This window comes from Arachis hypogaea, chromosome 17 (assembly GCF_003086295.3).
Source record: "Arachis hypogaea cultivar Tifrunner chromosome 17, arahy.Tifrunner.gnm2.J5K5, whole genome shotgun sequence".
Taxonomy (NCBI): domain Eukaryota; kingdom Viridiplantae; phylum Streptophyta; class Magnoliopsida; order Fabales; family Fabaceae; genus Arachis; species Arachis hypogaea.
Genome location: NC_092052.1, coordinates 99,597,100 through 99,621,344, shown reverse-complemented (window position 1 = coordinate 99,621,344; position 24,245 = coordinate 99,597,100). Strand labels below are relative to the sequence as shown.

The 24,245-nt window shown below is 37.3% G+C and overlaps 2 protein-coding genes across 2 annotated transcripts; one reads left to right on the top strand and one right to left on the bottom strand.

The window, feature by feature from the left end:
• The first annotated feature begins 7,154 nt into the window (after positions 1–7,154).
• Positions 7,155–9,624, top strand: LOC112766430 (polyol transporter 5). The gene is made up of 2 exons (XM_025812327.3): positions 7,155–7,458; positions 7,641–9,624. The coding sequence occupies exons 1-2, from the start codon at positions 7,323–7,325 to the stop codon at positions 9,032–9,034; spliced, it is 1,530 nt and encodes a 509-aa protein (XP_025668112.1). The 5' UTR covers positions 7,155–7,322; the 3' UTR covers positions 9,035–9,624.
• A 322-nt stretch (positions 9,625–9,946) lies between these two features.
• Positions 9,947–23,630, bottom strand: LOC112764546 (phosphatidylinositol 4-kinase alpha 1). Its single transcript, XM_025810202.3, has 26 exons — positions 22,446–23,630; positions 21,937–22,278; positions 21,648–21,809; positions 21,132–21,302; positions 20,840–20,998; positions 20,614–20,741; positions 20,038–20,344; positions 19,759–19,927; positions 19,275–19,492; positions 18,537–18,695; positions 18,257–18,439; positions 17,145–17,687; positions 16,677–17,036; positions 15,688–15,902; positions 14,760–14,925; positions 14,454–14,590; positions 14,201–14,351; positions 13,595–13,861; positions 13,148–13,225; positions 12,896–12,940; positions 12,476–12,648; positions 12,193–12,388; positions 11,669–11,809; positions 10,989–11,197; positions 10,580–10,741; positions 9,947–10,484 (listed from the first exon to the last, which is right to left on the bottom strand). The coding sequence occupies exons 1-26, from the start codon at positions 23,343–23,345 to the stop codon at positions 10,226–10,228; spliced, it is 6,000 nt and encodes a 1,999-aa protein (XP_025665987.1). The 5' UTR covers positions 23,346–23,630; the 3' UTR covers positions 9,947–10,225.
• Between the last annotated feature and the right edge of the window lie 615 nt (positions 23,631–24,245).

Below are 24,245 nucleotides of genomic sequence, written 5' to 3'. Positions count from 1 at the left end.
CACAGGTCGAGCATTGGGTTTTAATGCTATTTTAATGCTAATCGATGTTCTACTAACGATCGATCAAGACCAGGCATTTCATGGTAGTCCCACGCAAAACAATCCTTAAACTCATGTAACAAATCGATAAGATTAGTTCGAAAAGGATCAACAATATCTTTACAAATATATGTAATTCGAACATCATCATGAGTACCCAAATTAACTTCTTCTAAAGGATCTTGAGATTTAAATCCCTTATAATGATCATCCTCAGTTGTACATTTTTCAAATCCCAAAGGTTCCAAATCATAAATACAATCGAAAGTAAAATCAATAACATCACGAGAAAGAGTAAAAACTTAATCTTTGATTGAATCATAACTTTTATTTTCTAAATAATGAGCCTCTGCTATTCAATCGGCAGTCCGACTCATGTTATTAACATCATTACAAGTAATAGGAAAATCATTACTACATTCGACTAGAGGTGTCAAATCAAACATATTACTACTAACAAATCTATCATCCCTATCTGATTCAACTTTATCAGAAGAATCATCTTTATTTTCTAAAGCTTGGAAATTATTTAAATAATTATGCAAAGTTACCAGGTAATCGGAAACTTCCTCAACCTGGTCCATGGTTCAATCTTCGAGGCCTTCAAGAATCACAATCCCAACCTGTTGGTTCGAAAGGTATGTCTAGGTAGCGCAACTTCACCGACAATCCCTCGAAGTCAAATAACAACATCCACAATTGTAAGGATTCAAAGATCGATCAACATTTAAAGGCTTCAATTTTCGATTATATATCCTAAAATCGACATGCATTTGTTCGACATATAAACTCGAATCTGCCTTGACAATTTCAGGTTTGCCCTCTTTAGTCCATAGAAGTACGCTCTGATGCACTGTAGATGGCACAACACCCACTCCATGGATCCAATCCCTTCCAAGTAAGGCATTATAACTAGCCTTCAACGGGACCACCACAAATACAGAGTGTCTTTCTGAAGACCCCACCTTCACTGTCAAAGTAACTAACCCTTTTGTTGGTGTGGAATTTCCACTAAAGTCAGTTACAGCGATATTTGTAGGGACCAACTCTTTAAAATGTTTCCCTACTTTTTCCAGCATCCTTTCAGGTAAGAGACTTATCGCTGCCCCACCATCAATCATCACCTTATTTGTTTTAAAACCATTCACAACTGCAACAATGTGAAGGGGACGCAAATGTGACATCTGCCTCTCAGTGGGACGAGCAAAGAAACCTGGCTCGTCTTCTATACGGATGAAAGAAAAAGCTTCTTCATCCTCTTGATCATAATCCTCATCCAGATTACCTTCACATTCCCCAAGATACTCGGTAGGGATTATCGAAATCGTCCCCACCATGTCATCATCTCCTTCGTCGAAGTATTCCTTATCGACATCAACATCTTTATGTTTATCTACTCCAGAAGACTGAGCGACTGCCTTTCCTTTGTCCATCTTAACTGGCGATAGAATCTCCTTGGGATAACTCTCTCCATCAGAAGGAAAGACAATTCGGGAATGTATCGAAGGAGTTGCCCCCTTGCTTGCTTCTTTCCTTGTATCAATCTGAAGTTTTTTATTTTGATTGAAACTTCTCCTTCCTCCTCTTCCTCTTGGGTATCCTCTGGCTCGCCCTCGAAAAGCTGCATGTTGATTTCGAGACGGCGCTATATGTCCCCATTGAGGATTGCGTCGATATAAGGGATCACGCCTTTGAAACTCTTGATAGTTTCTGATCCATTGAACACCAATAGCCTGAGATCGGCTCAAAGACGTATTCACATCATGTAGAGGAATTTTCGAACCAGAACCTTCTACACGTCGAATTGGTTGTCTCTGACGTGCTTGTTCCTCCCTGTGTGCTAATTCTTTCTTCATTCTTTCCTTTTCAAAGATTGTTGCTGCTTCAGCATCAAAGACAACGTTACACCGTGGACACAGCGATACGTCCCGGTCTTTGATTTTTTGTTGAACCAAGAAGTCCAACAAACCATCCACCATTCTGGGGTACACAGATCTTACTTGTGACTCGAAATCATCAAGAGCCACATCAAAATCATAAGACATCCCCACCATATTCACTTCAAAGCAGGGTTCCACATAACTGGCATCAGTTTCAAAAGGATCTACATCAACCTTCATTTCCTTTTTGCCATCATCAAATTTCAAACGTCCTTCGATTATTGCCTCCTGAATCAGATCCCTGAAACGAACACAACTGTTAGTTGAATGACTTGTTGCTTGATGGAATTTACAATAAGGCTTTCCTTTCAAATCCTTCAAGGAAAGTAAAGTTCTACCCTCAGGCAAAACCAATTGTTTATCTTTGAGCAACACATCAAAAATCTAATCAGATTTTGAGATATCGAAACTATATTTCTTTCCACTTTTAAATTTTGAATCATTCAACTTTTCACTACCAGGGAGTTTTTTCAACAAGGAACAAACATATGGAGGGCCCTTCTTAAGTTCAACCAAATCGACTTCTGTTTCAAAATCAATTTCCTCCTCTGAAGACTCCATGGTTACATAAGCAACCTTCTCCTTTTGAATAAACGGTTTACTTTTCGACCTCTGTTCGGTTCTATGCTTTTCTTTCTCCTTTTTCATTAACTCAATTTGCCGAACCTTTTCAGCCAAATGAGCCAAATCAGGAATATGCACAATAAGCAATTTTTTGCGCATATAGAATCCTAACCCCATAGTTGCTATTTTCACTATCTCATTCTCAGGTAATGTGACATAGCACCTACTTCTATCATTTTTGAAACGTATTAAATAATCATCAATAGTTTCACCATCTTCACATTTCAAAACTACTAAATCGGTAACTGCTACATTCATTTCCCTCGATAAAACTGAGCGTGAAAAGCAGTTTCCAACTGATTCCATGTTGTAATCAAATTTGGTCTAAGATTCAAAAACCATGTAAATGCATTCTTCGTCAATGACGACAGAAAAAATTTTATTTTCAAATTTTCATCATTTGCTAAATTTCCAATCTCGACCAAATATCGAGCAACATGTTCAATTGTTGATTCTCCAACTTCTCTAGCAAATTTTGTAGTTATCATCGGATTCTTTACTCCTCTTGGCACTTCAACCATTTGAACTACTTGGGAAAAAGCCGAAACAAAATGTGGCTGATTCATAAAATCAACATTCAATTCGACCCGATTTAACACTTCTTCTACAATTCGGGTGACCTGATAACGATCACTATGCAATCCATGTAAAACATTATCAGCATTCTCATGTCAATGAACTATGCGAGGATTTTCTTGATTTTGAACATGATTTTCATTTTGAAAAATATTCTCTATCCCCTCATTAGTTCCTCGAGCATTATGCCTTTCACCTTCATCATAATCGACAATTCGAGTAATCCTCTCGACTTGTCTAGCAAGACGCTCGAATCTCGATTCATGATCGGCCATTATAGGATTCAGAATTGTAGTCATTTGCTGAGTTAATAAATTAACCAAGTCATGATTACTTTCCTCCACTTGTTGTCGATATGCTGCCATTGAACTCGCACAATTTGAAGTGGAGCCCACATGATACTCACGAGAATACTCAGAGTGTTGTTGTGGGTTTTTCATAATGTTTACTCCATTTGTATTCCCAAATCGGATAGGTGGGACAAACCCACCCACCGGTGGGGTATAACCAGCAGGCAGGCCATAAGGGGGCCAACCAGCGGTTAATAGAGGTTGAAACGGTGGCGCAGGGCCACGTGGACGAATATTACGTCCAACATTTCCAGTTTGAATAGTCGTGACGACTATACTTTCAGTTCCGATTGCACCTTCCGTACGTGAAGACACGTCGGCCTGTTGTACGGATACTGGTATACTATCATTGGTGGAGGAACCACGATTCACATTTGACAATTTATCAGCCATGTGAATGATCTTCCCACTTCGTAATCGCATACACTGGAAAGTAATAACTTTTGACACACTTCGATTTAAAACTGTCCCACCGGGCGTGCCAATTTGTTTTGTCGATTTTTAGCAAATCGATGGTGGTTCGATATCTAGTGATCTGGGAGCGAAACCTACTCCTCAGTACGAGTACCAGTTTTCTATAAGTGCATCAAAGTGTCCTCGATTAGACTAAATTTAAAAGATTAAAATAAACTAAATTCATGAATTGATAAATAAAGTTCAGAAATTAAAGTTTTGCAAACTAAATCAACAATTTTTTAAAAAACTTAAAGGAAAACAATAAATTGTCTTTTGTTTTGAAACAAAGGACTTCTACATGTAAAATGATAGAATGCTGAAAGATAAATTTAACAAAGAATAATAGAAAATGTGAATAACACTTAATGAATAAGATTAAATAAAATATGATGTATACAAATATAATTGAAATTAAAAAGAAGAAGAAGGTGGAAGGAACCCTATAGAAAAAGGAAACTCGATCACAAACTCAGGGATATGCTGGGACGTGAGAGTTTAGAGTGTTTTTCTGAGTAAAAGTTCCAACCCCTTTCCACTGAAATTTCCTAGCATTTATAAGCTAACCTTGCATAACGGTAAATTAAAATTACATTAATTACAATTAATTAAAAATAAATTACAATTTTAAAACACAACCGCCCTTAGTAACTATTCCCGCTACACGATTGTAGATATTCCCTATGTGATTAATTATCCACCAACATTTTCACTTCTTTGACCACTCAACTAAATCTTCGAAAATCCTCCTTTAAATAGAATCTCCCTGTCGACTTAGCTTCTTCGATTTCGATAAAACAATCGAAAACAATTCCCACATCAGCAACTCCCAAACTTAACCTCCTAAATACATTTCTTCAAAAATCAATACTTGATATTTTATTGATTTGGCTCTTTCCAATCGAAAATAATTTTTCGATCAACAGAGTTATTATTCAATTATGTATGACTACTGATTACTGTTGAGAATGAGAATGCATAATGAACCAATTATTCTCTGATATTCGAGAGAGGGGACGGAGAAAACTAACGGTGAGAGTATCTTAATCAGGAGTACATAATTTTGAGGAACCGTAATAGGATTTTAACACGCACTTGTTAAGAGTTTTAGGAGCAAATATCATAAAGAAGGAAAAGTACGTGACGAAAATAAATTAATGGCATGTTAGTTATTAGAAATTAGGCTATTATTAGTGGTGTGGTTGATTGACTGAATCGACATTGAACCGGCCATGCTAAGAGCTCATGCATTTGAGAGGGTAATAGTCAATTCCATGACCACTAATCCATATCGACGATAGGGACAGCACTTGTATCTGTCATTTTAGGGCAATGGGAGCCACCACATGGCATGGATCCGATCATGAATAGGTGAATACCATAATTAACTGTATCAATGAGAGTTAAAATAAGGTAAAGTAATGGTTACCATAAAGATATCTCTACTTAAAGAAAGCATTGTAAATTTGTAGATATTTAATTAAATTCTAAATATATTAAATTATTTAATGATTTATAATATTTTTTATAAAGATATTTTATAATATTTTTATAAAAGTAAAAAAAAAAGAAAATTATAAAAAAAATATATATAATGAACATAAAAAATAATTTAAAAAAATAAATTTAAAATTTAAATTTAAATAATTATTCTCAAATTTTAAAATTTAAAAAAATTCGAATTAGCATGTAAATCACTATGTACGGTTATACATTCACATATTATACGTTTTGCATCTCACCACCTCCGCCAACAGCGTCGATCTCTCTCGCAACCGTCACCGCAAAGATCTTGACACCTCTGCATCAGGTTCTCCTCCAACTCTGTTAGTGACGCTGTTTTGCACCCTTTACTAGTGTTGATCTCTCCCGCAACGATCATTATCGTTGCCGCAAAGCTCTTGATGTCGTCGCCCCCTCACTGCCGCACCAGGTTCTCTTCCAACTCTATTAATGGCGCCGTTTTTGCACCACCCCGCCCCCCGCCCCTTATCCATGTCAACATGGTTCTTGTTAAATGGCTGCCGTTATGAGCTTGTTGCACTCAGGTTCTATCCACATCGTCACAAACGACGCTAGATTCAGTCTAGGATTTTCGTCTAGCATGAGTTCGTCGTTTATTATCTGGTACGCTGTCTCCTTGGGTTATTTTAGTAGATATGCGGATGATTATTTTAATTTTTAGTAGGATGGTTATTTTAGTAGGAATAAAGTATCGTTTTTGTCCCCAACGTTTGGGGTTAGTCTCAAAGTTGTCCCTTAACGTTTCAATCGTCCTATTTAAGTTCCCTAACGTTTCAAAATTACCTCAATGTTGTCCTGCCATTATGGATCCGTTAATAGAATTGACGACGGGACAAAATTGAGACGATTTTGAAACGTTAGAGACTTAAATAGGGCGAAAACGTTAGGGACAAAAAAGATACATAGAAATAAATTTTAATTTTATACTTTAATAATATCAATTTTTTACTGTACATAATATTCAATTATTTTTTAATCACATCTAAGCTTTCATTCTAAATAAATTTATTTTTTTATAGTTTTACACTTAAAGTTATAAGTTAATATAATAATATAAAAAAATTTATGTAGAATGAAAGTAATGTGATTAAGTGTAATTTACTTAGATGTGATTAAAAAATAATTGAATATTATGTACAGTTAAAAATTGATATTATTAAAGGATAAAACTAAAATTTATTTTTATGTATCGTTTTTGTCCCAACGTTTTCGTCCCATTTAAATTCCTAACGTTTTTGTCTCAATTTTGTCCCGCTGTCAATTCTATTAACGGATCTCTAACGGCAGGACAACATTGAGTCAATTTTGAAACGTTAGGAACTTAAATAAGACTATTGAAACGTTAGGAACAACTTTAGAACTTACCCTAAACGTTAAGGACAAAAATAATTCTTTACTCTTTGATTATTTTAATTCTTATATAGATGATTATTTGATTGAAATGTGTTTAGCTAGATACAATTAAAATATATTAAATATTCAATTTACTAGATATACGGAATAATTAAACTTTTGAATTACTGAATGGAATTTTTTAATTGAATAATTTAGACAGTATTTTTTTTAATTTCATTTGACCAAATTTTCAGCTCTTGTTTACGTTATTCAGACTCTCTGTCGTCTACCTAACGGGCCGACAAATAAAACATAATGAAAGAGATCACATATGATACGCGTACGTAGGGACGACGGTGATGTAATCTAAGACTTTAACTTGGTCTATATAAGGCATGCATGGATGCTTTAGCTTATTATAAGCTCATACTCACTCAAACTCACACCGCTATTAGCTTCTCTAATCTAATTGAAGATATATATGGAGGCAAAGGGCATAGCAGAAACGCAGAAAGCGGTGGAGGATTTCGATCCTGTGAAGAAGCCAATAAAGAGGAACAAGTATGCTTTCGCCTGTGCAATATTGGCTTCCATGACTTCCATCTTACTTGGTTATGGTAAGTGATGACTGATGAGTGCAGGTGTACTCATGAATCTCCTAGTATTTGACATCTGATGATAGTTAAAAACCGTCAGTAAATTAATATCTAACGGTCTTCATTTATCAAAATCAATTTCGTGCCAGTAATCCAATCTTTAAGACTAAACTAATATCTGATCGTGTATGTGATGGTTGCAGACGTAGGGGTGATGAGTGGAGCAGTGATATACATAAAGAGAGACCTCAAAATCTCAGACGTGCAAATAGAGATACTGATGGGAATAATAAACCTCTACTCTCTAGTAGGATCATGCCTTGCTGGCAGAACCTCTGACTGGCTCGGAAGGCGATACACCATTGTGCTAGCCGGAGCCATCTTCTTCACTGGAGCCCTACTCATGGGATTCTCCCCCAACTATCCCTTTCTCATGTTCAGCCGCTTTGTCGCCGGAATCGGCATCGGCTACGCCCTCATGATTGCTCCTGTCTACGCTGCCGAAGTTGCCCCCGCGTCCTCTCGTGGCTTCCTCACCTCCTTCCCTGAGGTGTTCATCAACGGAGGGATATTACTAGGCTACATTTCAAACTATGCATTTTCCAAGCTGCCACTGCACTTGGGATGGCGACTCATGTTGGGAATCGGTTCTATTCCATCCGTGATCCTGGCCGTCGGAGTCTTAGCCATGCCGGAATCACCTCGGTGGCTCATCATCAGAGGCCGAATCGCCGACGCACGCAACGTTCTCAACAGAACCTCCGACTCCCCTGAAGAGGCTCAGCTCAGGTTAGCCGAGATCAAAGCCGCAGCCGGAATACCCGAATCATGCGACGACGACGTCGTTCACGTCACCAAGAAAAGCGACGGTGGAGGCGTCTGGAAAGAGCTATTCCTATATCCTACGCCGGCGGTGCGCCACATCCTCATCGCGGCGCTCGGGATTCACTTCTTTCAACAAGCTTCGGGAATAGACGCAGTCGTTTTGTACGGACCAACCATTTTTCAGAAGGCTGGGATCGATTCAGATACGGAGAAGCTTCTTGCAACGGTGGCCGTTGGATTCACGAAGACAGTATTCATCTTAGTTGCTACGTTCTTGTTGGATCGGGTGGGGCGTCGGCCGTTATTGCTGACCAGTTCGGGCGGTATGATAATCTCGCTTTTCACGCTCGCCACAAGCCTCACCATCGATGACCGGTCCAACAAAAAGCAAATGTGGGCCGTTGGATTGAGCATCGCAAGCACCTTGTCCTACGTGGCAGTGTTCTCTATCGGAGCGGGGCCCATTGCATGGGTTTATAGCTCTGAGATCTTCCCACTGAGGCTGCGCGCTCAGGGTTCGGCCATGGGAGTTGTGGTGAACAGGGTCACAAGTGGCATTATCTCAATGACCTTTTTGTCCCTCTCTAAGGGAATAACCATTGGTGGGGCCTTCTTCCTCTTTGCTGCACTTGCAACAATTGGATGGATCTTCTTCTATACAATGCTACCCGAAACACAGGGCAAGACCCTTGAAGAAATGGAAGGCTCTTTTGGTCATTTCTGGGCAAAGTCCAAGCACAACGATAGTGACCAAATTCAATTGGCCAATTAGGAGCCAGTGACCGAATCGAACTGTTGGAAGCAATATGATAAGATCCAACAAGGCATACGCACCTTATTCCTTTGTCTTAGATTGGCTTTTCAAATGATAAACGACGATTGAGCCACATCAGTTAGCAGCGCATGTTATGTATGCGAAGGAATACGATATACCTTTCTAGTTTCTAGTTTCTGAGATAAAGAATAAACGATGATTGAGCCACATCAGTTAACAACGCATGTTATGTATGCGAAGGAATACGATATACCTTTCTAGTTTCTAGTTTCCGAGATAAAGAAACGGTATGTGTTTTGAGTTTTAACCTCTTATGTGAAAGGTGAAAACTTAATGCAGTTGATTTCACGTGAAGTTGATAACGGAGATCCATTAGATGATTTGATTGATTTGACTAAATTTTCATCTAACGATTCTCAACTATCAACTTCACGTGAAATCAATTGCACTTGAGTTTTCACCTATGTGAAAATAGTCAATGATGCCAACACTGCTTTTGCTTGCATTTTCGATATATTATGGCTCACTAAACCACCAAAGTGATCTAATTAGAGACTTGAATAATATGCATGTGATTATAACTTCAATTCTCAATGTATTAATGCCACTCATGCGAATACATAAATACATATAAAAATTATTCGTATATTAAAATCACTCACTAATGTATTTGTTAAAATCACTCACTAATGTATTTGTGTATAAAAATATATATAATTTAATTTATTTTTAATATATATTTATATTCTAACATATATTTTATCTTAATAACTAATTTTGATTGTTGATTTTAGTGTTCACCTAGCATGGTCTATACTCAATATACATATAAAAAAAAGAGTAACTAAGCTTTCATTTCTTTGTTTTTTCCCCCAGACGTTGGAACAAGAGGGTGCGGGGGAGCATGTATTCGCCAATACAATGAATCGTATTTACCATTAATAAACAAGATTACAAAGCTGTATTTTACATCACAACAAAACCGGCAAAAAAAAAAAGAAACAAGAAACAAGGAGAAAAACGAAAACAAGAAACCTTCACCTGCCATTTTATACTATTCCTTCTGAATACTATAACCATGAAAATTCCTCAAAAAGGAAAAATAAAAGCACAAGACAACAATGAATGTAAAATAAATTACAAGCAAGCATGTACACGTTAGGTCAATTCTATATTGTTATGTTATCATCACTTCTCAATGCCTTGCTGGAGGTACTGTATCAAGTCATAGCCAGCAGTAGTCCACTTGTTATAAGCATCTTTACAGACATGGGTCATGAAATTGGCTGCCTCACGCTCACTCATCTCTGGATGAAATCTCTTTCGCAGATTGCCAATCGGGTCACCCCTGCTGAAGCAGGGTAACCCGCTGTCTAGCATCAATGCCACCGTAGTAATGATCCCCTCCATATGACGACGTGCAGCTAGGTATCCCTTTACACATAGACTAGATACATGTACAATAATGGGTGAAACAATGATCAATGATTAGTTTTTGATATATAGAATGAGTTTTAAAGGATTAGAGAGAACCATCACTACCTTAAAAACTGGGTCCACGTATCACTCTTCATAACACCTGATGGGTCTAGTAATTGTGTCATCTCATGGCTCAGCTTAAAATGTGCACTCTCGAAGCGCATATTCCCACCGGGGGAAGTTTCCAGGATGAAACCAAAGTCGATATGGACTAGCCTACCAACACTGCATCATACATATTAGCAACGGACTTAGCTACCAATTTATAAAACCAGGAATATATGATACATGCAGTAACAGAAGAACGCAAAGGAGGCAAGAACTGAGAAAGTAAGTAAAGGAATGAAATGTGAGGTTAAACAAAGACAACATTCAAAGTTTCAAGGTGATTAAGCTTAATTCAAATCAATCAGCAACAACTACCAGATTTGCTGATAGTGTTGGTAATTGACAAAACACAAATCTATCTTACTTGTCGAAGAGAAGATTCCCATTGTGCCTATCCTTTGGTTGAAGCAAAAGACTAGCAACAGCATAACCAGCACTGCTAATGATAAAGTTCTGGCGTGCAGCCTCAAAACTGGCAGATCCAACAGGCCCATAATCTTGCTGAAATATCTCAAGCAAACCCCCATCGGTTGTTTCTCCCATCTGACTTCTACTGCGTGTATTAGGCACAACCTGACAATAATAAAAAAACAGAATTAGGACTTCAGTGAGTCTACAGTCCAGAAAATATTTCTTTTGTGACATGAGAAATAACTAACATTGCCTTCATTCCTAATTCTTGATTGGTAACCCATTTGGTTGGTTTGACTAATGATAATGATTTGAAGTTGAAATTTGTAGGAAAAACAAGCAGTATTTATTTTTTTCTAAGACAAACAAACTTAACCTTAGGAATCTCTTAAATGATTGATCTAAACGCCAAACAATATGTAGATGATTTGTCTACAGCAATCGAGAACAAATCACTCAACAAATGTTTCATTTATCTCAAATCATCTCTAGTGTGTGAGTACACATCTCTCTACTACAGTATATTTTGTGTTAGTCTCGGTCAATATTAACTCCTGATCTAGAAAAACACTCACTGAATACCAGATGTCACTGAATTCTCAGGATCATCAACAAAATTATGAATAAACTCACCTCTATTATACCTCTCTCTGGACCAGTAGGGAGAACACCATAAGGAAACAGATAAAGATTTAATCCAACAGCTTGAAATATATCTCTAAGAAGCGCTATTACTTGAAGGGCAAGAACATCTTGTCTGCAATCATCTCCAACCTTCAATAAAGAGAACTCAGTCAGCCCAGATGCAATTAAAGCACTGCTGACAAGAAATGCTTGAGAAAATATAGTAGACATGCAAATATAGTTGTCGGGTAATAAATAATTGTCGAAGGCACAGAGTGATTATTTTACAGAAGCATTTTGCTTTGATAACTTATAAACGTATCATAGGGCAAAAATAACTTTAGTGTTTGATTATTCCATCATCAAAATATAACCAATATTATACACACATACAGACGAGACAATGTTTTGCAGTTGTGTTGGCAAGATAACAAAGTAAAAACATAATACTTGAAACTTTAAGAATATAGAGTTCATAATAGGACCAAAGAAGAAATGGTGTTATTGTCTGGAGTATCATCAGACCAGCTAACCTTAAAAATGCAAGCTTGTGGCTTTACATCATTTCTGTCCCCATCTCGATCAACTACATTAAATGTTATCATGATTGGGACTTTTGCAGCCGACTGTAATGGGATACCACTATCTACTCGAATACCCACAACAAGCTTGTTAGGAGCTGTTGGTAGATAAAGGTCTTCACCGTTCAATTCAATTTTCTCCAATTCCCTAAACAGAAGCATTAACTTCAATCAAACAGTAAAATTGAACTTAAGAATTCACAAAAAAAATTATGCTTTCAGGTTCTGTCCATACCTTCGGATACCAGCTCGGCGTTCTTCCTTAGGGAGTGGAAATAGTACACCGGATATGGATGTAACCTTGTCAAAGAAATCAAACTCTCTTGTAAAAATGTCTAGAGCCTTTGGACTGAAACCATCAATTATACGTTGCCTTACGGCAGGCAGCAGCTCTAGGAATGATCCATTCTGAAATAAAAAAACAGATACAGACTATTAAGGATGATTTGCAAACACACAATAGACTCTCAAATAAAAAATAAGCATTCTTGCAAAACTTTGAGCCAATCGAGAAAGAATAAATCTGGTTTAAATATTCAGTGCTCGGGAAATATCTAGTACTTTACATGGATCTGTGTTATAAATTAATGCCATTTTTAAGCAGAATATTATAGCAATAACTATACTGGAGATAATGGAATTTGCTTTAATATACCTTCCCACTGGTAGGATTATTTCCTGGCTCAGGCACAGTCTCACCCTGCCCAAAAAGAAGTCTTATGTGCTTAGCTATTTATTTAAATAAAAAAAAAAACTTGTAATTAAATCATCCATCAACGGAAAAGGAACTATAATTCAAAGTAAGGAACACAAAATTAACAACAGTAATGTGCACAACAAAATTGAAGTTAAAATAAATAATAGCCACTTTCATCAAACCAAAATACATAACAATCATATATTATACCTGTAAATGCCAAATAAGAATATGGGCGAAAATGTCACTTCTTTGAGCAGCTCTAAGCAAATACCCTTCTACTAATTTCTGCATATAAGAATTATTCAACCAGTTACCAAGTAACCATACACTGAAATTCACCATTAAAAAGGTCACTTTTGGCAAAAATTATTTACACTTAATACAGAATAAACTTGAGAAAAAGTTAATAAATCTTCACTTTAAAAAAAGTATGAGAAGAAGCTTCACTCAAAATGGAACTTTGATTTGAGCAAATGAATTGAAATAATACACCAAAATATTTAGTCACAAATACAGAATTGAGGAAAGGCATAAGGTGCACATTTGAAATGGAGAAAGAAGAAATAGATGTGTGGGGTTTAAGTGGCACATAGTACAACAGAAGCACATCTTTAGGGAATAAATCATGAAATTAAGCTTTGGAAAATATCTAACCCCATCATCATGTCGCAAAGACTGCACCAGCTGCGGCATAAAAAAGGTTACTCGTTCAGGAGGATAGGATTCTAGAACCCTTAGAACATATGCCATGACCCGAGGATGTCCCTTATATGCTGGAGAAAGGAACTCTAGAGCTTGCGTAATAGAACAAGGAGCCCAATGAGGCAATTGTTGCAAAAGCACTGAATTATCATCCACAGCCTTGGGGGTGATGAAGTAAGGTAGTGCTTCAGGCATGCTGCGCACGTCCAGTATATGTGCCTGCAAAGAGAGGCATGTCATAACTTGCAGGATGATGAACATAGAATAACCATGACAGTAGCTGGGATCAAAATACCTTCAACATGAGAAATTAAGAATTACATAACACATCATATTACTAGCAGAAAACTCTTGCAGTTATGTAGTTAGAATAACCCTTCAATCAAACACTTTCTACCATAAATCCAATGCTAAAATTCCACTTCCCAACATCAAGAAAATATAGGTAATGATCAACCCTGAGAATATTTAAATTTTGGCCAATGAAATCAATTTCCATTAGGCACACACTCAACTGTGAGGACTTCAAACTCCCAATTCTCATGATAAGAAACATACCTGAACCAGCTGAGTTACTTCAGTCTTCACAGATGAATTGGTCGGAAACCTCAAGGCCAATGATAAAGCAATCTTAGGATCCACAGAAAAGGCAGTTCTGGTATGTTCTATCCATTTATCTGAGCTAATTTTGGGTCGCAAAATAATTTCCCTGAAAGTACATGACAGGTATTCATAAACTCAGGGAAGGAGAAAAACAAAAGACGTGATGAAGTTCATGTAGTAAAAAAGGATACATAAGTGTGTTATATACTTTGTGTTTGTCGGCTGTGCCCAGACCTCAAGCCTATCAGCCTCGTGTTGACATAGCATTAACAGTAATTGTCTCCTTTTTTCTCTGCCAACAGCATAGTTCTCCATTTGGCCCCAAACAGGATGATATTGGTCACTCTACACACATGTAAATATCAGACTAAATGCTGAAAAAATTTTTGCAAGTCACTAGAGAAGGTTAAGACCAACTTGAGAGAAGATCAATAACAAAAAAGACAGGATTTTGAAGTCAGAAGTGAACAATAAATGCATAAGTAGATGCCAATACTAAGTGAAGAACTATTACCACATTTTCTTGGCCATTTCCTTTTGAACTAAATTGAACAGCATCGGCTTTCATATTTGAAAGGTACTGAACAAATAGAGAAACAGACAGAGCCTCACACTGAGCAAAATTTGTATAGTTTGTCTCGTACCACTCAGGCTCCTGAGAAAACCAACCCAAAGAGGCCCTGCATGCACCAGATGGAAATTTCAATTTGTCCAAAGAAACTGAACATATTGTAATTCAGCTAATGCTAACTTTAAACACCAAATATGGAGCTAATTGCAGATTTAACAATAATAAGATATAAAGATTTTCTGTGTGACTTCGGTGAAGCTTGTTTCTTGTTATTCTACAGTATAAAAGAGTAAAGTAAAGAAATACTGCAAAAGAATTGACTATTTATATTGTTCATCTTACTTAGTTCCTGGAAATAAATAAATAAATAGCAGGGCCAAGTACTCAGCAGAATAGTGTCAACTGACAATAAATTAAGCACACAATGAGTTCCAAATAACATTCATGAATTGAATTAATACATAACATGAGTGGAAACTTTAATGCTTATTGATTCATTAACATAAAACTTAGAACATGGCAACGTTTGGCATAAAAATTTTAAGTGGCAGATTCAGACTGTGGTGAGTAAAGCAGATGTGGTCTGTGACTTCACTTGTTTCAACTCATCCAGCTAAGTCCTCAGAAGCATATTAGCACGCTAAAAATTTTTATCATCTAAATAAGTAGCCCAAAGAATGTGTTTTGGGGTAAAAGATGGGAAAGATATTGGTTTAGATGATCACTATGTAACTTACATGTAGTTCCCATGGAAAATAATGAACAAATAAAACTAAGCACAAAGGTAAAGGGAACTTTCAGCTTAGGTAAAGAAAAAGAATAAGGATAAACGTAGCAAGAGTGACAAAGATAAATTACAAAAGACCCTTACCGATAAATCCTATCTTCAAGCAGCTGAAGCCCTATTTGAAATTTTTGCAGATTGCCTTGAAACTGACATGAGCAATATTTAAGCCCTAGAAGCATGAGAGTGAAAAATGCACCAGTGGCAGCAGGATGCCGTGAAAAATTCCACGGAAGCTTTGTTGTCCCCTGCAACATCCTACCAAAAAGTAAGAGTTGCTCCACACTTTGGTGCCGAACTGCCTATAATAGACAACACAAATAGTGATTCAGGGAAATGAAAATATAAAATTAGTAACATATTTGCAACTTTTAGAGCTAAAAATAGATTCAATGTTTAAAATAGTAAAGAATAACGCTACTCAAGTTAATAGGTGATTAGCCAATCAGAACAAAAACAATGGCAGCTTAACAATTATGAGCAATTTAATACCAATAAAATTATAATAATAAGAATAAGAAGAACAATAATATTATACCATAGACGGCCTACTGATCAAGAACTGAATACCTTCATATAATGGGTCATTCACAAATGGATTCTGGAATTCAATGTACATATCGAACAAGCAGAACATAATCTTTTACTCAAAAAATCCAGTAGCTTATAGAAGAACCAAAGATCCAACCTAGCAAAATTTCATGTTTAATTACATCCATTTAAATATAGTTTCGATCAAAACATAACTTAATACAATCCAGACAGCTTCTTCAACTAATGGTTTTTGATTATTATCACCTAGCAATCATGTGAAAAGCAATACCCAAGGCAAATACTACAGTACTCAAACCAGACCATTCACCGATAACAATTTAAACAAGCATAGAAGATTTAGAAGGTGGTGGAAATAATGAAAAATTTTGTTATACAATATGAATATCGAAACATGGTACAATTACAATGACTTAAGATCATAGCAAACGAAAAAACAAACTATGAATCATAACGATACTTTGGACAATAAGCAGAAGGAAACAAAATGTAAGCTAACAAAAAATGATGAGCAACTTCCTAACCTCAAATCGATCAATTAGAAAGCCAAGCCACAATCGATGAGCGATTATCTGCTCAACAGGATCATTCCCTGGCGGCATTTCAGGCTCCCCAGGGGATAGATGAGGCTTCAGTTTTGCATAAGGCCCAGAATACCTTTCCCCAGCTGCAAAAAGGCCCCGCTTGGTGTCGATTGTCCATAACCATGCATCAACAAGCTCAGCAAGGACAAGAGGTCCAAGCTGAGGCGCAGCAGATACCAACCATGTCCAAATGAAAACACCAGTCTCCATTGCATCATGGGTGGAAATATAAGCAGGACACCAGCAAAGAAGACGAAGAAGTTGCGAGAAGCCCTCCATGTTTGATTTGGATCCAGAACTCTTGTCCATAAGAAAAAAACAAAACTCAGACAAGGGCACAAACGGTACACATGAACACAGACCCCAAAAAAATTACAATTACTACAATAAAGAGTGAAATGGGTTTACCAAATTTGACAAGAGCAGTACGGTAGCTTGTGAGCAAGTTTCACGAAATTCGGACCTAACCACCTCCCCCCCTTTCTCTGCTACATTGACAAACTGTTGTAGTAGGCGCACAAACTTACCAAGCAACATTCCATTGAATGTGTCATCCTCAGCTAGTGGTTGTTGAGGAAATGCGCCAGATATAATTCTTTGAAGTCCAAGGCCAAAACCAGAACCAGTAGGAGGAGGAGTGTTGGTTTGAAACCCACCCATGCTGTTATACAGCCTTCTCATACCAGCTATTTCTCCAGCATGGTTGCACTTAACTGTTGCTGCAGCCTGGTTGCACTGACCTGAATTAATAACCTCTAAATTGAAAGACTCAGATGCTCTTAAGTTTGCACCTGAAGCTGCAGCAGCTGCAGCCACGACTGCAGGAATAGTTGCTATTTGTATTGGCCAGCTGTCACTTTTCCCCGTGCCAATTCGTACCTCAGACAAAAGTAAAACAACATCAATTGTTGGTTGTGCTCTTTGCCATGTGTTTGCTTTACAAAGTTTATCCTGGTGTGGAATATACACAGAGATGGGGGAAAAACTGTGAGGCATTTAAGGAGGAAAAAAGATAGGGCAACAATGCCACCAATATATAATGCAAACAGAAAGATATATTGAGTAGCAAGTAGTAACAATCAAACAGGAATACATATAAGGATCAAAAGAACCTTTGCACCCACAAATTTTGGGACAAATTTCAGAATTCAAGTTAACTAGAACTGGAAGCACAGCCATATTTGAACCATATGTGAAGTGCCAAAAAAACCGAAGATACAATGGAAAACAAGGGTAATAAACAGAGTTATGAAGGAGAAGTTTATACAATTATACCTAGAATGATTTAAAATATTTATTTTCTTGTTTAGATTAGTCGAAGATGCTCATCCCAGAGAAATATCCAGTGGCACATGCAAACAGAAATTGAATATTTATGCAAAAACAAAAAACATCAAATGCAAGAAGCAACATATTATCCCCTTACGAGCAAGTACCTAAATGTTGAGACAAAAGGTGAAGGGAAAAAAATACACTAGAAAAATAAAATAAATTTTTTCAATGGAACAGAGCATGTCAACCTGAAGAAGGCCCTGACTAGTGCACGGAGCATTTGCAAGTGATTTAATTATCCACTCGCGAACAATTCTCTGATATAAGGAACGGACTGTTGTTGTCCAAGCAGGATCATTGATGACAGTAGAAGAAGAGTCCTCTTGAAATGAAAATAGCATCGAGTCTAAGCAGGTTGCATCCCACAAAACCTGGAAGATGTAGTTCTAATCTTAAATATGCTGGACACCACAAGAAAGTGCAAAGAACCAAATTTTAGACAAACACCACATATAGTGTTAAATTCACCTGTGGAAATTTATCACTAATTTGAGTTAACAAGTTCTCTGCAATCTCTCTTATATGATCCTCCCTCTGGGACAGACTTTTGACTAGAAAGCAGGTATGCACTGTAAGTATTGAGTCTCGGGCATCAGCCTCATGGCCTATTTCAGACACTCGATCTTCCTGAAGCATACCAATCAACATCACAACATATAGTGCAGAAACACAAATGACACCACATATGTCCCGATAAATGTAAATGTTTAGAACAGATTAAATTTTGGAGAAAAATCACTTCTTAAGTCACAAGTCCTCTCAATGAGAGTATGATTTTACGCTGATGAGTACATAAAACAAGTTAACCAGACAGACCTTTGTTGATTTTTTTTCCATTAAACGAGCTAAAGGAAATACCCTGAATATATATACTAATACAACAAGAAGGAACCTAAATGATAGTCTCTCCATATTAATGCTACGAAAGCAACATAATCCACATGCGAAAACCATAGACCTCAAAACTTGTAGATAGAAACATAGTACCAGTTTATACATAGGTATATATTAGGATAACAATAGCTACTATCTATGAGAAAATGCTTCCTTGCTATGTCCTTGGGTTGAGGCCAAGTGGCCCGCCCATTAGTGTACACAAAGGGGAATATTAGATGGTTAAACACAATTTAGTTGAACCTATTTCCAATCAGCAAATCTATTTGCAAAAGTTTGATCAACTAAACTGTCAAAGAAAGTAAAACCTACTAGCCATGAGACAGCTGTTTCAAAGGCCCTGTGAACAATTGCAGTTAAACACTGGAAAACAGCAGGCATTAGGTTTGGAGTCTTGAGATATTCAAAGACACAGGTAAAGGCACTTCTAGCAGCATCCATTGTGGTACCACCATTTAGAATTCCACCATTGCTACTGAAGCGAATGATCTCAAGAGAAGCTACAGCGAGAAGATAAGTAGCCTTCACACCTGCAAAATAATTGAAGTAAAGTAAATTAACAGAGTAATCAGGATAGGCTGAAGTGGTGTACAGTGAGCACAAGAGTCACGAAGGAGCAAGGGCATAAATTCCAACCAAAACAAAAAAATCAGAAACCACATTATATATTTCAATTTACATAATATCAAGCCAAAAAAGGGCATAAATTTTACCCAAGAAGCAGCAATTGTCTACGAATGTGAGCAAGTTAGCAATTCAAGATTTAGGATATTAACATAAATTAAATTCAATCCACCTGAGATTGTGGTCATTGCTGGGAGATCAACCCTCCCTCCTAAAGCTGCAGAAAGAGCAGCTCTCTGCACAAGAGCAGCTTTTTCATTACCACTTCCCCGACGACTGCCTGGGTTATGCAGAGCATTTAGTTCCAGCTCATCCTCAAGCCATTTCACTGAGCTAACAACCTGGGCAGAAATAGAAAAATATAAAAGTAAAACTACAAGCAAATACATGTACTGTTTGGTAAATGAAGTTGTTTGCCCAAAATCTTAAAAGATCTTTCAGGAAAACTTACTAGTGGAGGAGTACCCTGAGCAATACGCTGCACAGCAGAAGACCACTCTTCATTCCACATATATGGTCCATTTATGGCTTGAAGAGCAGTTGTACCCATGCTTCCCACACTATTCATGGTACTGGAAACTGCCTTTGTGACTTGCGGAGTCTTTTGTATTGGAGGTGCTAGACCAAAGAGAGCAACATAGAACCAGAGGTTACGAAACAGTTTTAAAAGTGATGGCTCCACATTTAGTGTGGGATCAAAATCAGAACACATCACAGCAACTGCAGGGAGCAGAGGACCCAGGAAATCTGGTCCACTCCTGTAGCATATACACTGAAAATAATCAGATTTAAAATCTTGAGAAATCATAATTCATTAATAACAAACAGCAAACAAAGCCTTATCCCACTAGGGGGGATTGGCAACATGGATCAAACGGCACCATTGCACCCTATCATGTATCACATCTGCAATGAGATCGTTGACACAGATCTAGCTTGACCACCTCAAAATTCATCAAATAAACCAAATTATCAACAAAATTCTGCATTATTGTATACGTTGTGCCCTGCATAGAAAAAGGCATACCTTCCACTTTTGGACTCAGCGGCTAAACCAACATCAGAGCAGAGGGAGAGCAACCGATGGCGGAAATCTGAACGCAATTTATCGCTAGTAAGTCCATTAGCAATGCGAAGAAATCCTGCAGGTAAAGTCTAGAATGTAATTCAACTAGTGAGCATCCTTTGATATTGAATTTCAATGAGTAAATCAAATTTAACATGTCTTGTTAATATCTAGAAAGATTACTTACTTCAACTCGTTCAGTGGTAGATTCAGATGCCTCTGTTTTGCTTTCAACTGATCCCACACTGGTAAGTTTACTCAAGTAGCTTCTTGTCATCAAAACTACCGTCTCACGGTAAGACTTCTCAAAACCTAAACTGGCCATTTGAGATACAGCATCTAGAAGCTGAAAGGGTGACAACAAAGCACAACATAAGATTTGTAGAGTAAAAGTGAAGGGATTCACAGATAATGTGTGATAACAGATGGTCACAATATATTGACAAAATTCATATTGCTCCGACGACAAAGATCCATACTCGGAGTCTCAATAAACTTGGAGTTGAAGCATCACCCTCTTCTAAGCTTTCGATAAAAAGAGGTAATATCACGTCTACCAGCTCAGACTTGTTGACTACAACACTTAGTTCAGCAAACAGGCGTATAACATTAAGCTGTACAACAGGAACTCCAGGTTTCTCTCTGTTGTCCTGATAGCAACAAGATTCCATAAGCAAGCAAATGATTTAACACATAAGAAATTTACATGCTTGAACTTAGACGGATGTCAATAGTTTTGGAACACAAGATACAATATCCAAAAAAAAACAGTAAACTTAATGTATCAATGGAAATTATTTGAATACAGTCTATGAAAGAAACATGATTTAACACAGAACAATTAGGTATCAAAAAGCACAAATACTGAAATACATTTAACTCCATAAAATATGAAAATGTATGAAATGCCAAATCAACTTGTCCTTGTACATCAATATATCGACAAAGCATTTAGTTTCTAAAAGATACGTAAACATGCATAATAATATAAGAACCTGTTCGTCATAATCATTGCGTTCGCGTATGCTTGCAGCTAACCCCATGATGTATGTGTCCACCGGAGCCCGCTCATTATTCCAGCAGGATTCAATAATCTGACAGCTAGCCTTCGTGACACTCTCAAACATGACCCCTTGGGTGTTACTCCATGTATCAGCCTGTGACAGTCATATTTCGGGAGAGAAAGAGAAAAAAAAAAGGAGGGGGGGGGGGGGGCGGCATTAAAACAAACTTTTTGAAATCAATTGGAATGCGAGTTTGATAGGATAAAAGATGGAACAGCACCTGAGCACAAACATTGAGAACAATCGGTTTTAGGCGAATAAGCAAGATTCGCAGGGGCTGACCTCCTCTGGCAATAGCAATTTGTGTTACCCCCATAAGCAAGGAACTGAAGAGGTCCTCACATGTTCTCAACTTCCGCCATCCAGACAGTAAGCATGCCTCAGCAGCATCTATCAATATCGCAACAGCTTCGTAAACCAATCTCTTGACAGACCTTGCATCCGAATCCAATACAGAGAGGCACTTTATTTGCAGCCGCACTGCTGCTTTATATACTAATAATTTTGTATTGATTCTAGCTTTTAGGAGTGAACCCTGTTCATGCCACTCCCTCTTCCTTATCTGCAAGAACCAGCAAATTACAAAACAAGGTTCCCTCTACAGACCAATCTAAATTTTAAGGCCTTGCCAAACCCATTGAAGTATTGAACTTAAACATACCAAGTAAACCAAGTAACTCAAAAAAGAAAACAATGTTTTAAACATAATCAAGCACAGAAAGAGTATACCTTCAGAAACACAGACATAGATTGTATCTGCTTCTTCCCAATTAACCTAACCTGCTCCAAAAGGCCAGCATCAACGCGAAGCTTCTCCAACAAGAGAGCAATCACTTTAAAAGCAATTTCTTGTCTTTCCAAGCTTTCCACAGACTCCTCCTCAAAGGAAGCAACTTGTTGCCCACTCGAACCACCTCCACCATCATTCAAACCCAAATTCAATGCTAATTGATCAGCATTACTCCTCCAAATATGGTTTCCACCGTTCGACACACCATTGTTGCTCCCGGGACTACCACCGTGACTTTTGTGGTTCACATTCATCGGAGAGCTCTGAGCCGAGGAACTCTCGGAGTTTCCAGAAACACCCTCCATGGAGGCCGTAAACCGCTCGATCAAACAAGTCGCCAATGCATTAGCATCGGATTCGGATATCGGAATGAAGTTCTGTGACACCGCGACCAAGAAGGCCCTAGCAATGGCAGAGTGGTGTTCGCCGGAATCATCGATCGCCGAGAGGATCACCTCCCCGAAGAATTCAGCAACCTCGTCGGCGAAACCAGGGGACAATTCCGCGGCCTTGGAGACATAGGCGATGAAATCGAGGTAGAAGGAGGCAACGGCATCTTGGGAGAAGGGTTGGGGCCAAAAGGATTGAGTGAAGGAACATGAAATGGAGCGAAGGAACTCGAGAGTGACGGATTTAGGGCGCAGATCGGAGCAATTGGGACATTTTGAGAGGAAGCGTGCGACGGCGAGGACGGCATTGAGGTGGGAGCGCGAAACCCTAGGAGATCCCGTCGACAGGTAGTCCGGCGGCGGGCATTTGTCGCATATCCACGATAGCTTGTCGGAGAATTGCACCGGGTTCTGCGCAATCAGGTCGCACAGCTCGATCAGGGCCTCCATTACCGCAACAAGAACGATGATTGAAGGGGCAGGTGCAATTTCGGGAGATAGGGGAAAATGTGGTTGACAAGCACGCGAGGCTTGTTGCTGCGCATTCGCTTCGTGCCTGTTTCTTTGTCTGTGTCGGTGACTCAGCTCTAAGGAGGTGGTTGCAGCATCGTAACGTTAGTCCGTTGCTGTTGTTCCGCTCATTTCGAATGCAATGCCATCGCCTTTCTTTATTTCTTTCTCTGTATGTACTATGTAGGCGCTCTACTCTTTGTTTGTTTTTTTTTTTTTTTTTTTTTTTTATCTTTTTTAGATTCGGGTTTTGGCTTCTTCTACCATTTTTTATTATTATTTTTATGATGACTAGGACTAGAAATAAATGTTGGGACCACAACCAGTGTCTTCTTGCGCGTGCTCATTTTTTCCTTTGTTTAAAATAAAAAATTTTGATGTGTTTGACAAATTTTTAATAATTAAAATAAAATTATTAAAAAAATAAAAAAATTGTTTTTTTTAAATTATAATTTATAATTTTTTAAAAATTTGTTTTAAAAAAATATATTTTTTACAAAATAAATAAATAAATTATTTTTTTATTTTATTTTATCTAAATATAATTAATAGATAAAATAATTTTTTACATAAAATAATTAAAAATAAAATTATTTTTATTTTTGAAAAAAATCTTTTAAAAAAATATGTTAAGGTCTAATTTAATTTAATTAAACTTATTTCATTTAACAATCATGTTAAGGTCTAATTTCAAAAAATAACTTATTTAAGATTTTTTAAAAAAATTTTAAAATATAAGTATTTATATTAAAAAAATTTATAAATAAATTATTTTGTATTTAAATTTTTAGTTATAAAAATATTTTTTTAATAAATAGAAATAATAAACGAACTTTTAAG